Source organism: Equus przewalskii, chromosome 9 (genome assembly GCF_037783145.1).
Source record: "Equus przewalskii isolate Varuska chromosome 9, EquPr2, whole genome shotgun sequence".
NCBI lineage: Eukaryota > Metazoa > Chordata > Mammalia > Perissodactyla > Equidae > Equus > Equus przewalskii.
This window is the reverse complement of record NC_091839.1, coordinates 37,367,171-37,380,655: the sequence shown is the minus strand read 5'-3', so window position 1 is coordinate 37,380,655 and position 13,485 is coordinate 37,367,171. Positions and strand designations below refer to the sequence as shown.

General features: G+C 42.0%; 1 protein-coding gene across 15 annotated transcripts in view; it reads left to right on the top strand.

Moving 5' to 3' along the window:
- The window catches only part of CEP162 (centrosomal protein 162), an 85,297-nt gene extending 72,018 nt beyond the window's left edge, over positions 1-13,279 (top strand). For 9 of the 15 annotated variants that reach the window (XM_070559153.1, XM_008513910.2, XM_008513911.2 and 6 more), the window contains 2 exons: positions 8,506-8,640; positions 11,822-13,279. In XM_070559153.1, the coding sequence (XP_070415254.1) occupies positions 8,506-8,640; positions 11,822-12,031 (345 nt within the window). In that variant the 3' untranslated portion in view covers positions 12,032-13,279. Of the gene's footprint in view, positions 1-6,290; positions 6,390-8,505; positions 8,641-11,821 lie in introns of all 15 variants that reach the window. The other 6 variants (XR_011522560.1, XR_011522559.1, XR_011522562.1 and 3 more) reach the window with 3 other exon arrangements.
- The last annotated feature ends 206 nt before the right edge of the window (positions 13,280-13,485 follow it).

Below are 13,485 nucleotides of genomic sequence, written 5' to 3'. Positions count from 1 at the left end.
TTGAGATTTTCTGGGCAGGGGAAAAATGGGGGGTTGGTTCTTTTGTTTGATTTTTTAGAAGGTAAAATTGGATGGTTAAGGCCATTTCTGCATTAAGTACTAAGACTTTTTAATTTGGTTAAGAAATAGGTAAACAACCATGACAGTGATGCTGATCACCAAGAACAATATCGTTCTAAGAAACAGATCTTTCTGGAAACTCACCATTTTTATTACTCTAAATCCTTTTGATTCTAGAAAGTGTGGAAATACCAGAGAGGCTGTGTATTCCATTCTTTGAAGCATGTACACCATTTTTTATTATTCATCATTTATTAAATCACACAAGCAAAACATAACTAATTGCGTTATGAAAAGATAAATGTAAAAACACTTACAAAATTATGCGACTGTCAAATTAAAAAGATGTTGTTGTAGTGGTTGAAAGACTGTAGTTGAGCCTCGTGCGTTCATTTCAGTGTTTACGGTGTACATAGGCAGTAAGTCTACAGAACCTCACGGACCTGAAGTAAAATCTTTAGGAAAAGCAATATAGTGTATGTTAATTTTTGCAAGATAAAGGACAAAGTCAGTTTTAGTCAAGTTACAGTGTTCTTAGTTTAAGAATAGCTAAAATATTTTGAATATAGAAAAGCTGCAACACGTGATTTTTAAGCCTATTTATTGGAAAACTAAGTAAAGCCCTCCATCCCTTGAATAAAAGTGATGACAATCTGTCTTTTATTATGGAGTCTTTTTTTTTTTTTGGAGGAAGATTAGCCCTGAGCTAACATCCGCTGCCAGTCCTCCTCTTTTTGCTGAGGAAGACTGGCTCTGAGCTAACATCCATGCCCATCTGCCTCTACTTTATACCTGGGATGCCTGCCACAGCATGGCTTGACAACCCATGCATAGGTCCACACCCAGGATCCGAACCGGCAAACCCCTGGCCGCCGGAGTAGAATGTGCGAACTTAACCACTGCACCACCGGGCCAGCCCCTGGAGTCTATTTTTAATGGCTGTTTTAACAGGGCTAATTTATTCCCACTACTGATACCCTTCCAAGGGCCCTGCCAGTTGTCCTGTGTGTTATAAGCATTTCCTTTCGGGCTGGTGGGAACATGAACCATTCCCAGCCCTCTTCGAGCTCCAGGAATTGTTCGGGCTGCTGTTTCCCTCGGCTTCGAAACTGCCTCCCAGCAACAAACCAGGCTTTCGTGGAGCTCCTCTTGTTTGGTTCCCTTCTCGTGAACCGCAGTGCTGTTAGCCAGTGGCGGCAAAGTTGTTTCTTAGACTGTCTGACTCCTGGTTGTATAAGATGGGAGGGTCAATCCCAGTCTCTTTTACTCTGTCATGGCCACGAATGAAAGCACGCTGGACATTTTACAACAGTGGTAAACTCTGTATTGTTTCGTGACGGCTTATTTGTTTTTAAAGTAATTTTATAGAGCCATACACAGACTGAGTGACAATTTCGAATTTTTCAACATAGTTCAGCTCATTGGGAAGTGAACGGTCTCCCACCCAGCGTGTTAATGATGGAAACCGCAGAGGATTTTTCTGTCCTCTGCATTTTGCTCATGCCTTTGTAACCTAAAATGTTTTCAAACCACATCTCTTTAAAATTCTATCTGTGGCAATTCTAATGTGGCAATGAAAACCTTATCAAGCCTCTCGTGTGTCTTCATCCAGTTGATGCTGACTCAGGCATGTATTCCTCAAATCTTTTGTTTTTTTAATACTCTAATGAGAAAGTTAATCTTTCATGTTTTAGCACTCGTCACAGACTTTGTCTTCTTATTTTTCCACTCCTAGTTGACACCAGCAGTATTCTGTTCATTTGTTTCCTTGTTCCCTGACATTAGAGAAAGGACTTGAATCTCTCCTCAGACTCCCTAGAGACGACTGAGAGGCCTGAGGCTGGTTTTATGTTCTGCAGTTGGTATATGCAGCTTACCAGTCCTAGACTCTTTTTCATCAGTGGGATTTTATTTCATTTTGTTTTTTTAATCTGTACGATATTCTATAAAAATTTTAGAAATCATTCAAGAGTGTTCTCTAGTATGAGCCCAGGGATTATTGTGGCCACTTATAAAAAATATCAAAATTTCTATTGTTATTTATCTCAATTAATTCTACAGCTACCTGCTGTTATTTTATGAATGAATAGTGGAATGATCATGAGGTTAATGATAAAGTCTGGGTTTAAATTCTCCATTTGCCACTCTAAGGTTCACCAGCAGCTTCAAGGAAACATTTAGAGTCACACAGTGACTATAGGCACACTTGGTACTCTGGATCCAGGCCAGGAAACAGCATGACAGCGAGGCAGCAGGCATTTCTCATTAGTGCAGGTAATTCGCACAGCAGTCCACACAGCTGTCCAGGAGATAGCACAGGTGCAAGGGAGTAAGACTCAAACACCTGGCAGGTGGAGGAACCACACAGGCTTAGAGGCCCCACGCTCCACAAGAATCAGTGTCTCTTATAATAACACATGCGCGGTGGTTCCCGCAAGGACATGCCCAGTACAAGGGTCACCACACTCGGGAGAGTCCAAACTTATCACTTCCCACCATGTACTTCAGTTCATGAAAAGTTGTCCAAGCCTGGATGATTCCACCAATCAGAGGGCATTGTTACCACAAGTACTGTGCCTGGTACACAGCTGACATCCATCTTTATCAAGGGGAGAACAACGCTAGAAAGTTAATTGAACCCAGTCAGTTTCTCATTTAGAAAGAATTGTGTTTACCCTTTACCCACAGCTACTTGCTAGTCTTTTTAAACTCTCTCAGCCTCTGTTTTTTTAGCTGTTAAATGGAATAAGATCTTCCTAGCATTCTTCATTCATTAATTTGTTTAATAAATACTTAGTAAGTGTTGGTCACTATGATAGGCTTTTGGGATATAGTAATAAATAAAACACCTGAAGGTCTTGCCCTCAAGGAGCTGCCATTCTGGTGGGTGGGACAGGAAAACAATGAAATAATCAGATGCGTATAGACCCAAGTGTCCCCCAGCTAACTCCGTTTGCACCAGAACTGAATCACATGCCCACCTCCAAACCAGTTATTGCCGGGGGAGCTGGACAGCAGTGTTGTAATGGACTTAAACCAATCAGAATCCACCTGAGTCTCATGAACACCTGAACCAGATTAGGGCCCTGCCAGCACAGGAATGACTCTTTAAAAGGCAATGCCCAGGCCTAGAGGTTGAGTTCAGCATGCTGTGCTTCAGCAGCCCGGGTTCAGTTCCTGGGCACAGACCTACACCACTCGCTGGCAACTATGACACACAGTGACCCACATACAAGATAGAGGAAGACTGGCACAGATGTCAGCTCAGGGTGAAGTTTCCTCAAGCAGAAAGAGGAAGATTGGCAACAGATGTTAGCTCAGGGTCTTCCTCAGCAAAAAAAAGGCAACTCCCAGTATCTCCTTCAGTGCTAGATTCCGTTAGAACCTAGGCCTCTGAATTAAGTGCTCACAACTACTAGCCATTCCTCCCTCCTCACATTTTAGTTACTGATGTTACAGTTTACATATCTTTCATATTGTATAAGTAATAACCAATTATCATAGTTATGTTTACTCATTTGGTTTTTAACTTTAAACTAGAGTTATAAGTGAATTACACACCACAGTTACCATATTACAGAATCTAACTTTGACAGTGTATTTACCATTACCAGTAAGTTTTATGCCATCTTTGTATGTTTTTACAATGTTAATTACTATCCTTTTTTTCCCACTCAAAGAACTCCTTTTAGCATTTTTTGTAAGGCAGATCTTGTGGTGATGAACTCCCTTAGCTTTTGTTTGTCTGAGGAAGTCTTTATCTCTCCTTCATTTCTGTAGGACAGCTTTGCCGGGTAGAGAATTCTTAGTTGACACTTTTTTCTTTCAATATTTTGAATATATCATTTCATTCCCTCCTGGCCAGAAATATTTCTGTTGAGAAATCTGCCAGTAGTCTTATAGGGGTTTCCTTGTGTGTAATTTCTCTCTCTTCTCTTTCTGCTTTCAGAATTCTTTGTCTTTGACTTTTGACAAAATAGAGTCTGTCTCACTGTGGCCCTTTTCAGCTTCAACCTATTTGAGGGGTCCTTTGGGCCTCATGGATCTGGATGTCCATTTCTCTCTCCAGGTTTGGGAAGTTTTAGCCAATATTGCTTTAAATGTACTTTCTGCCCCTCTCTTTTTCTCTTCTCCTTTTGGGATTACCATAATGTAGATGTTGTTTCTTTTGATTATGTCCCATAAGTCATATAGGTTTTCTTCAGTCTTTTCATCCTTTTTTCTTTTTGCTCCACTGACTAGATAATTTCAAATGTTCTGTCTTCTAGATCATGGATTCTTCTGCATGGTTGAGTCTAACTTTGAAGTTCTCTATTGAATTCTTCAGTGCAGTCATTGTATTTTTCAGTTCAGATTTCTCATTGGTTTTTTTGGATGGTTTCTGTTTCTTTATTGAACTCATTTTATTCATTCATTGTTTTCCTAATTTCATTTAGTTGTCTTTATCTATGTTCTTATAGTTCACTAAACTTCTTCAAGAAGGTTATTCTGAATTCTTTGTCTGACAGTTCATAGATCTCCCTTTCTTTAGGGTAACTGACTGGAACTTTATTAGTTTTCTTTGGTGGTGTTGTGTTTACTAGATTTTCTGATTCTTGATTCCTTATGTTGGTATCTGCGTATTTGGTCTCCTCTTCCAGACTTTACAAGTTCGCTTCAGCGAAGACAGTTCTTCACTAGTCAGCTCACTTTGGGCTTCTGGATATGTCTGCGGGTAATGTCCTTGGCTCAGGGGGCTTTCTGTCAGGGTCTGTTTTTGATCAAGGCCACTGCCTGAGCTCTGAGGTGGGCGGAAGGGCTGTGTCGCTGGCTGAGAACAGTTGGGCAGGACTTCTGGCTCGGTTCCCTGCCCGAGCAAGGCTGTAGCATGGGCTCGGTGGTGGCCTATGTCCTCTGGTCAGGCCTGTTAGATGCTCGGGACTGGGTACTTACTCAGCAGTAGGTGGGCCTGTGAATTCACTTCCCTGCCTTAGCAGGCAGCAGGACAGGCCCCAAGGCCTGCACAGCTCATTGTTTGGGGACCCAAATCAGGCAAGACTACACCTGAATTCTCTGGCCAGACGGGGCTGCTGATTTTGCTCTGTAGACGGGGAGAGCGACAGTGCTGTCTGTTCAAGTGCCGCTGTAAGCAGGACTGTAGGTGAGCTCCGCAGTTCCCGTGTGCTCTGGTAAGGTTCCCTGGTCAGACAGGCTGAAGGCTGTGTTCAGCAATGGGCAGGGCTACAAATGAGTTTCCCTCCACAGGTGCAGCAGGAGAACCAGCTCCAAGGCCACTAAGGCTCTTTGTTTGTGATCTTAGCTCAAGCTAACCAGTGTCCCAAAGTCCCCTGCTGGAAAGACCACTGACTTTGCTCTGCAGGCTATCAGTTCTGCCTGCCAGACTCTCTGCTCTAGCATTGCTGGCCTACACAGCTTTCCAGACGTTCTGGTCAGGTGGGCATGGGAGCTTCACTCAGCAGTAGGTGGGGCTGTGACTCAGTTTCCCTTCCTGGACAGGGGCAGACCAGGCTCCAGGGCTGGAAAATCTCTTCGTTTGAGGACCCGAGTCAGGCAGGCTGTACCACCAGCTTGGTTCTGCAGATGAGCATCACCACTGGGTGGGATCTGCAGGTAGGAACTCAGTCCACCGAGATCCAACTGCTGGTTGTTGCAAGCCCCTCCCCGCTTCTGACAGTCAGATTCCCAGTAGTTGAACCCCACCGGCTCCCCTGCAGTCCCTGTGGGGCGAGACCAGAGTAGGGTCTCCCTGGAAGTGACCCACAATGCTAGGGGAGCTAGATGTCACCCTGGGCTCTCTTTACCCACTGGAGGAAGTGTAGGCTCAGGAGAGACCTCTCAGCAGGGTGCTGGGCCGGCCTGGGGGAGGGGCAGTGCGGGCAGCTGTAGCTGCTCCTCTCACCCTTCTAATGCAGTCTGCCTTGGTCTCTGTGGTGCAGGGGGTGCTCCGGCCTCACCCCCATATTCTAGGATTCTCTCAGTGGTGTCTTGTTCTTGAATAATTGGTGGTAGTTCTTCTTGCGAGGGGGACTGAAATCAGGAATAACCTATGTTGCCATCTTGGTGACATCACTCATCCAGTCAGTATATATCTTTATTAGCACTTTTATTATACCATTTTATAATAGAAGAGTCATAATAGTAATAATCATAGTTATCATTTATTAAGTGTTTATATGTCCTAGACACTGTGATTAGTATGAGGTTCTCACCATATTCTTTCCATTTTATAGATGAAGAAATTGATGCTAAGAAAAATGAAATAACTTGCCCGAGGTTACCAAGCAACATATAGAAGTACCAGCATTAGAACCCGGGGTTTCTGACTGCAGGTCCCAGGCTCTTAATTACTAATTATTTTACCAATCCCCTATCATTGGACATTCAGGTTGTTTCCAGTTTCTTCTATGGTATTCAAGTAGCAGAATGCATTTTTGATCTTGTATCTTCACTTATGTATCCACTTACCCGCATAGGATAAACTCATTAAAATACAAGGATTTTTAAAAAATAGATATTCAACTTTAATTATACTCTTAAAAAGATGCTTTTAAATAGGTACAAATGAAGGGAAGTTTTCTCTACTCTTTGTCTAGAACCAATTTTATGAATCTATGTAATTTACAAATGAATGTTTCTTTAATCATCGCAAAGTGAATTCAAAATGCACGAGTAATTGTTACACATCTACTCTTTGCCATGCACAACTCCATGTGCTGAGAATGCTGAGAGGAACAAGGCAGACAAAATCCCTCCTCTCGTGGAGCTTGTGTTTTATTTGGGGAATCAGACAATAAACAAATGTTAAGATTTGCTAAATAAAATTAGCTGAGACAACATCTGTAAAGTACTTAGCAGAGTGCTTAGCACGTGATAATGTCATGACTCACTGCTGCTTGTCCTTCAAAACTCCATTCACACCGGGTGCCTCAGGTCAGGAATCCTGCAGCCACCTCCCCTTGAAATTGGGTGCCGCTTGCCTTCACCTCCCTGCTCGCTGGGCATGTGGAGCACACGTGTTAAGTCCTCATTCGCTGCCCCGGGACTTGCTGGCTCCATCCCAGCAGTGGTACCTGTGGGTCACAGGACAGGACTGGCTGGAAGTGTTGTCTGATGACAAACTCACGTTTTTCTGTCATTAACAAGTTTACAGAAGTTGGAAGTGATGTTTGACCATTGCGTGTATGGCTCTGCCTCTGACAACTCTCTTAGTTCACTAATTATTGTTTTGTATATATGTGGTGTTGTGTTATTGGGGTTTTTGCTTTTTTTTTTTAATAGTTTTTAGTAATCATTTTTTTGAGACATTAGATTTTGTGCCCAGCGCCTGTCGCCACAGCATGTTCTGTAAGGCCCTCCCTGACCTTCCTGCAGGTCATACAGTTAAAGTCTGCACATTTCTTTGGTCACTGATGACATAATAGAGATGTTCCAAATTTAAAATATTTAGATTTCCTCTGATTTAATTTGCTTGTATTTTCACGTTTTTAAAACTAATTTAAGAGGAGTTGGGTTTTTTTTTTGTTTTTTAGTATTATCAGTGTTATTATTAGCTACTGGGTATTTCCATATAAAACATGAATGAATTTAATTTTATCTATTTTCATTTGCCTTTTTATTATTTGCCTTTTGATGTTAACAATTAGCAAATTATCATAATTATATGGCATAAAGAATATGCAAGAGTTGTTTCACCAAGCCCAATAATGAAGGTCCCTGAAATCCCCTCCATCTTATTCCCTGGTGCCGTAAAAATATTACCATTTTCTCTAAATGTATTATTTAATCCTAGAAGTAATCACCCTATTAACAAGTACTTTGTAGCAAAGCTGAACACACCAAAGAAAGTGTCCGACTTCATTTTGAGCACCATACCCAGCCTGGCGTATGTGGGAGGGAGAACGTGGTCCAGTCATGTGAAGCATTTTGGAATGTGCAGTTCAGTTCATGAGGCAGAGCTCGGATGACAACCCTTTACTTCCTGGACATAGGGGATGAAAGCTATTAATTATTTTAACATCTCAGTATACCTTTGTTGTTAACAAGATGCCCCTTATCTAGAGAAATTTTATACAAAGAAGATGTGAACATTCTTGCTTCTTAAGACTACCCGCTAGGGCTGGCCCGGTGACTGAGTGGTTAAGTTTGTGAGTTCCACTTCAGTGGCCACAGTTTCACCGGTTCGGATCCTGAGCACAGACATGGCACCACTCATCAGGCCATGCTGAGGTGCTGTCCCACATGCCACAACTAGAACGACCCACAACTAAAATATACAACTATGTACTGGGGGGGCTTTGGGGAGGAAAAGAAGAAGAAGGAAAAAAAGATTGGCAACAGATGTTAGCTCAGATGCCCATCTTAAGGGAAAAAAAAAACTACCCCTATTAAAAATGAATTATTCCCTCATGATCATAGTTTTTCATTTACTTCATTATTCAATTTTAGATCACAAAACTCTTGGAAGAATTGAGAGAAGCCAAACAAAACCATACACCAGAGATGAAACATTTTATGGGCTTAGAAAAGAAAATTAGACAGATGGAAATGAGACATGAGCAAAGGGAGCAGGAACTTCAACAGGTAAGTAGTAAATCACATTTACATATTTGTATATTTCTTCACTTTTAAATTCCTCCTGTTTGCTATGGTTTTGTCATCCCTAGCAAAACTTACTTCTTAAAGTGTTTCCATTGTATTTTGATCTTTTTAAAAGTAAATGTATAGCTTTTAAGAGAAAATGAGATGTGAAGATTGAAGCCTTATATCTGGAGAAATAGAAAAACAGCTTGTATCATGTTCTTAATTATTGATAGGTGCCTAAGAAGTTAGGCGTTTTACTCTGGGAACAACCTTCTGTATTTCAGTCATTTCAACAAATGTTTATAAGAAATAGATTTATATTAAAATGTGATCATTTAAAATAGTATATGTCTTGCATTAGTACCATCATGATTACTAAACTTAATCACAAACAGGTAAATTAATAGAAATTAAAAATGGCAGAAGTAAGGGCGTGGTGTGTTTCTGGTCAGTTGCTGGTGCTGATATTTAGCTTTGCTTGAATGGCGTATTAGTTAGCTTGAACTGCCACAACAAAAGTGTCCTAGACGGGCTGGGCTAGAGAACAGAAAGTAACTTCTCACAGTTCTGGAAGCTAGAGGTCCAAGACCAAGGTACCAGCTGATTCAGTTTCTGGTGCGAGCTCTCTTACTGGTTTGCAGACGGCCTTCCCGTGGTGTATGTGCTGCAGGGGGAGGGAGGGAGGGTAGAGAGAAAGAGGGCCCTCTGAGGCCTCTTCTTATAAGGATGACTATCTACTCCGATTGGAGCCCAACCCTTATGACCTCGTTAGCCTGCATTAGTTCCTTATTCCAAATACAGCCACCTCATGGGTTAGGGCTTCAGCATGTGAATGGAGGCATGGGGATACAAACAGTCTGAAATAGTATACATTCATATATTCTTTGAAAAAAATACGACATACATGGAAAGCATTATAGTTGACCTAGTGCCAGAGATACCCTTGCTCTCTTTAGTCATATCAAGATTCTAGCTCTTTATCATCATAGGAACCAAGAAATGTGAAAGGGAAGACAGATTAATTTCTCATTCTTTCTCTTAGACTTTTATTTGTGGACTTCTCTTAAAAACAGATGTATACCAAGAAACCATCAGCCATAGCAGAAGTAAGGCATCCTAGTGTATCACCATTTCACCACAGCCTACCCATATGTGCCATCTTATAATCCCTGTTCTAAAGCATGTTTGTAAGTTGTTGATAAATATGTCTAACATTAGCTTCCTTGTTATAGGCACATACTATATTAGAGTCTTATGACAAATAATTTATAGTCTTCTTATAAACAAATGTGATTAATAAGTTATGTATGTATATTTGTTGAAAACTTCTATATATTATTTCAATATGATTTATAAAATTTGACTTTTATTTGCTTAGGCAAAACTGTAGTAGGACATTTAGGACAGCCTCGATTTGTAGAGGTGATAGGTTTCAGTTTTATGTACAGTATGGTAAAATGCTCAGTTAGGATGTCATCAAGATGGTGACATAGGTCATTCCCCACTCCAGTCCCCCTCACAAAAAGACCAACTCGCAACTATCCATAGACACGACACAATTATGAAAATCCCAGAACAAAGGGGTGAGGCTGAAGCACCTCCTTGGACAACAGAGACTGAAAAGGACTGCATTAGAAGGGTAAGAAGGACCACCATACTGATGGCATCGCTCCTCCCCCAGGCTGCAACAGCACCACACCGAGAGGCTCCCTGAGGCCTACAGTTTCCCTGGTGGGAAAAGAGCCCCACATGGACATCCAGTTACCCTACCATGTGGGTCACTTCCCAGAAGGCCCACTTGGGTCTTGCCTCATGGGGATTTCAAGGGGAATCTGCGGGGCTTGACCACTCGAGATCAGATTGTGACAGAGAAGAGGGACAGGACTTACAGCAGTCAGATGTTGGCACACCCATTTCCTCCTTGAAGCATTGCCCAAGTAGAGATACCAGCCAGTGGCTGTGCCCATCTGCAGAACCAAGATAGTGGCCCTGTCCAGCCAGGGAACTCGGTGCACAGTTCTGCCTGACTCAGGACCCCAACAAAGAACTGGCCTTGGAGCCTGTTTTGCCACCCTGCTTGGCCAGGGAAACTAATTTATAGCCCCGTCTACTGCTGAAAACCAGGAAACCTAACCAGGGTACACGAGAAGCTGTGCAGCCCATTGTACAGCCCCATTTACAGGAGCACTCGAGCAGAAACCCCAGCCGCCAGCTACGCCTGTCTGCGGAGTTAAGCTACTGGCTTAGTGGCCCCATCTTGCCAGGGAACTTGGTTCCCCGTTCTGCCTGATTCAAGTTCCAAGACAAAGAGCTATGCTGGCTTTGGGACCTGTTCTGCTGCCCTGCCAGGGAAAGGAAGCTAATTCATAACCCCATCGACTGCTGAGTATAGTACCCAGTCCAACCCGACTAGAACGCCTGACCAGAGAATCCAGGCAACTGCGGAGTCCATCTCATAGCTGCAGTTGGGCAGGGAGCCCAGCCACTAATCCTGTCCAACCGTTCCCAGCCAGCAGGCGCCCCCACGGACGTCAAAGCTCAGGCAGTGGCCTCACCCAAAAAGGAGACTCCGATAGAAAGTCCCACCCCGCCAAGGACACTACCAGCTGACCTGTCCAGAACACAGGCTGAGCTGACTGGCAGAGGACTGTCTGCCAGAGCAAGCCTGTCAAGTCTGGAAGCAGAGCCCGCTTACTCAGACACACGTCACCAACGTAAAATTCCGGATCCTGAACACTCAGGTGCACGAGAGAAAGCTCCATGTGGTGTGCAGTTCATTGCTGACATGTTGTGCATTCACACTGTCTTGGTTGCATCTCAAGTACTGTTCTTAAGAGGAACAGCATTTTGGGGATGTTTGGACTCATACCAAGGGATTAGAAATTGTGATGCTTTAAGTAGTACTATTTTTTTTATTTACAGGTTTAAAAAAGACTGTACAGGTCCCTGACCCCCATCAGAATTACAAGCTAAATGTCCCACGTCTTACCCTCTTCACCTGCAAGCCTGTTTGTTGATACACTGAGCTGTTCCGTGAGGCTGCACTCTGTCTCCCTCCCCCGACATGCGGGCGCCAGTTTACCATGGTCAACATTGCCCCGCTTTAGCCCTTTGAGATTGTCAAATGTTCTTCACCCCCACTATGAACTGTAACAGTGAAATGGAATTCTTTTATTTGCAGATAATACAGCAAACACGCCAAGTAGTAGAAAATGAGCAAAACAAAGAAATTGAGAAATGGAAAAGACTCGCCCAGTTGAAGAATCGCGAGCTGGACAAGTTCCGCACAGAATTAGACTCCATATTAGATGTTCTCCGAGAGCTGCACCGGCAGGGGGTGGTCGTGCCCGTTGCTCTTGCGGATGAAGTGAATGCACCAGACTGTTACTAGAAACTCGGATTTCATGGGACTTCACCAACAGGCCTGAAGGTGGATGAGGTTCTGTCGCTGGCAGCATTTCAAAATAAATTGTCCTTCCTTAACCAGTAAGGAAAAAAAAAGATTCATTATGGTGTATTTTACTGAAAATCATTAACCAAGTCGCATTTTAAATAGTTTAAGGAAAAGTCCCTTAATGTCAGATGATTAGAACTAGTGAGATCTCACTTCTGTGCTAGATATGGAAAGTAAGGAAAATGGCGCATACTCTCCACTGTTGACCAAGTGTTCATTCTTAATTCTTGGTGCCAGAGAAACAGCTGCTCTTTCTCCTGGAGATGCAGAGCAATGTGAGCACAGCGGCGTGGACACTCTCATCGACAGTCACCTGAGTCGTAGAGCTTCCACCATGGTGCAGACGAGACGTGTAACTTCTGTATAAGTGGACATTGAACTCTCGTGTTCTCCCAGATTTCCGCTCCTACCTCTAGGTGCCTCATTTTTGCACCTGATATAAGGTGCAAAGTATATTTCATAAGTAATAGGGAAATTTGAGTTATTCATTTTCTTAATCTAATAGGATTTTTACTTTATTTAAAAGTAATATATGTTCATTAGAAAAAAATTAAAAGCGTGCATAACAGTAGCCTGATTGTTATTTTATTTTACTAATTCCCATTTTCAAAAGCAGATAGTGAGTAGATAAGATACTGGTAAGTTAAAGCTGTAGCCACTTTCTTTTCAAATGTTCTAGCCCACAGCTGTCCTGTAGTAGTATAATGTGAGCTACATGTAATTTTAATTTTCTAGTAGCCACATTTAAAAAGATAAAAAATAAATTAATTTTGCTGATTTATGTAATCTAATGTATGTAAAATATCAATATAAAAATTGAGTTTTTACGTTCTTCTTTTCATACTAAGTCTTCAAAATCTGGTATATGTTACATTTACAGCACATCTCAATTTGGACTAGCCACATTCCAAGTGCTCAATGACCACGTGCCAATAAGTGCAGTTGTCGAATACTACTTACAAAATGAAATCGTTTGCAAAGGACAGGGGAAACAGACCTTAGTGAAAATACGGGTAACAAATACGAAATGTGGAAATTGTTATATACAAGGAATGCAATTAAAGTCTTAATGTCCAGCATTTTTTAATGTCCTTTTCCTAAGAGAGTAGAAAAAGCATTAATTATAGTTTGCTATTTTTTTATGTGAAAGATTTTAAGTTATAATACAAACTATTTTGGTTATTATTTGTGCTTTTGTGTATTTATTTTCTGTCTGCAAACCTCTTAACTTACAGCTGCACCCATCCTTCCTTTGTCCTTTTGACTGACTCTCCATCCATGGCCGTTCATCCCAAGCACAGACATGGCTGATTCTGAAACACAAGCAGGTGCAGATATCAAATAGATTATTACTTACAGCAAAAGTGCATCCTATTTTGATGAGGATTCTA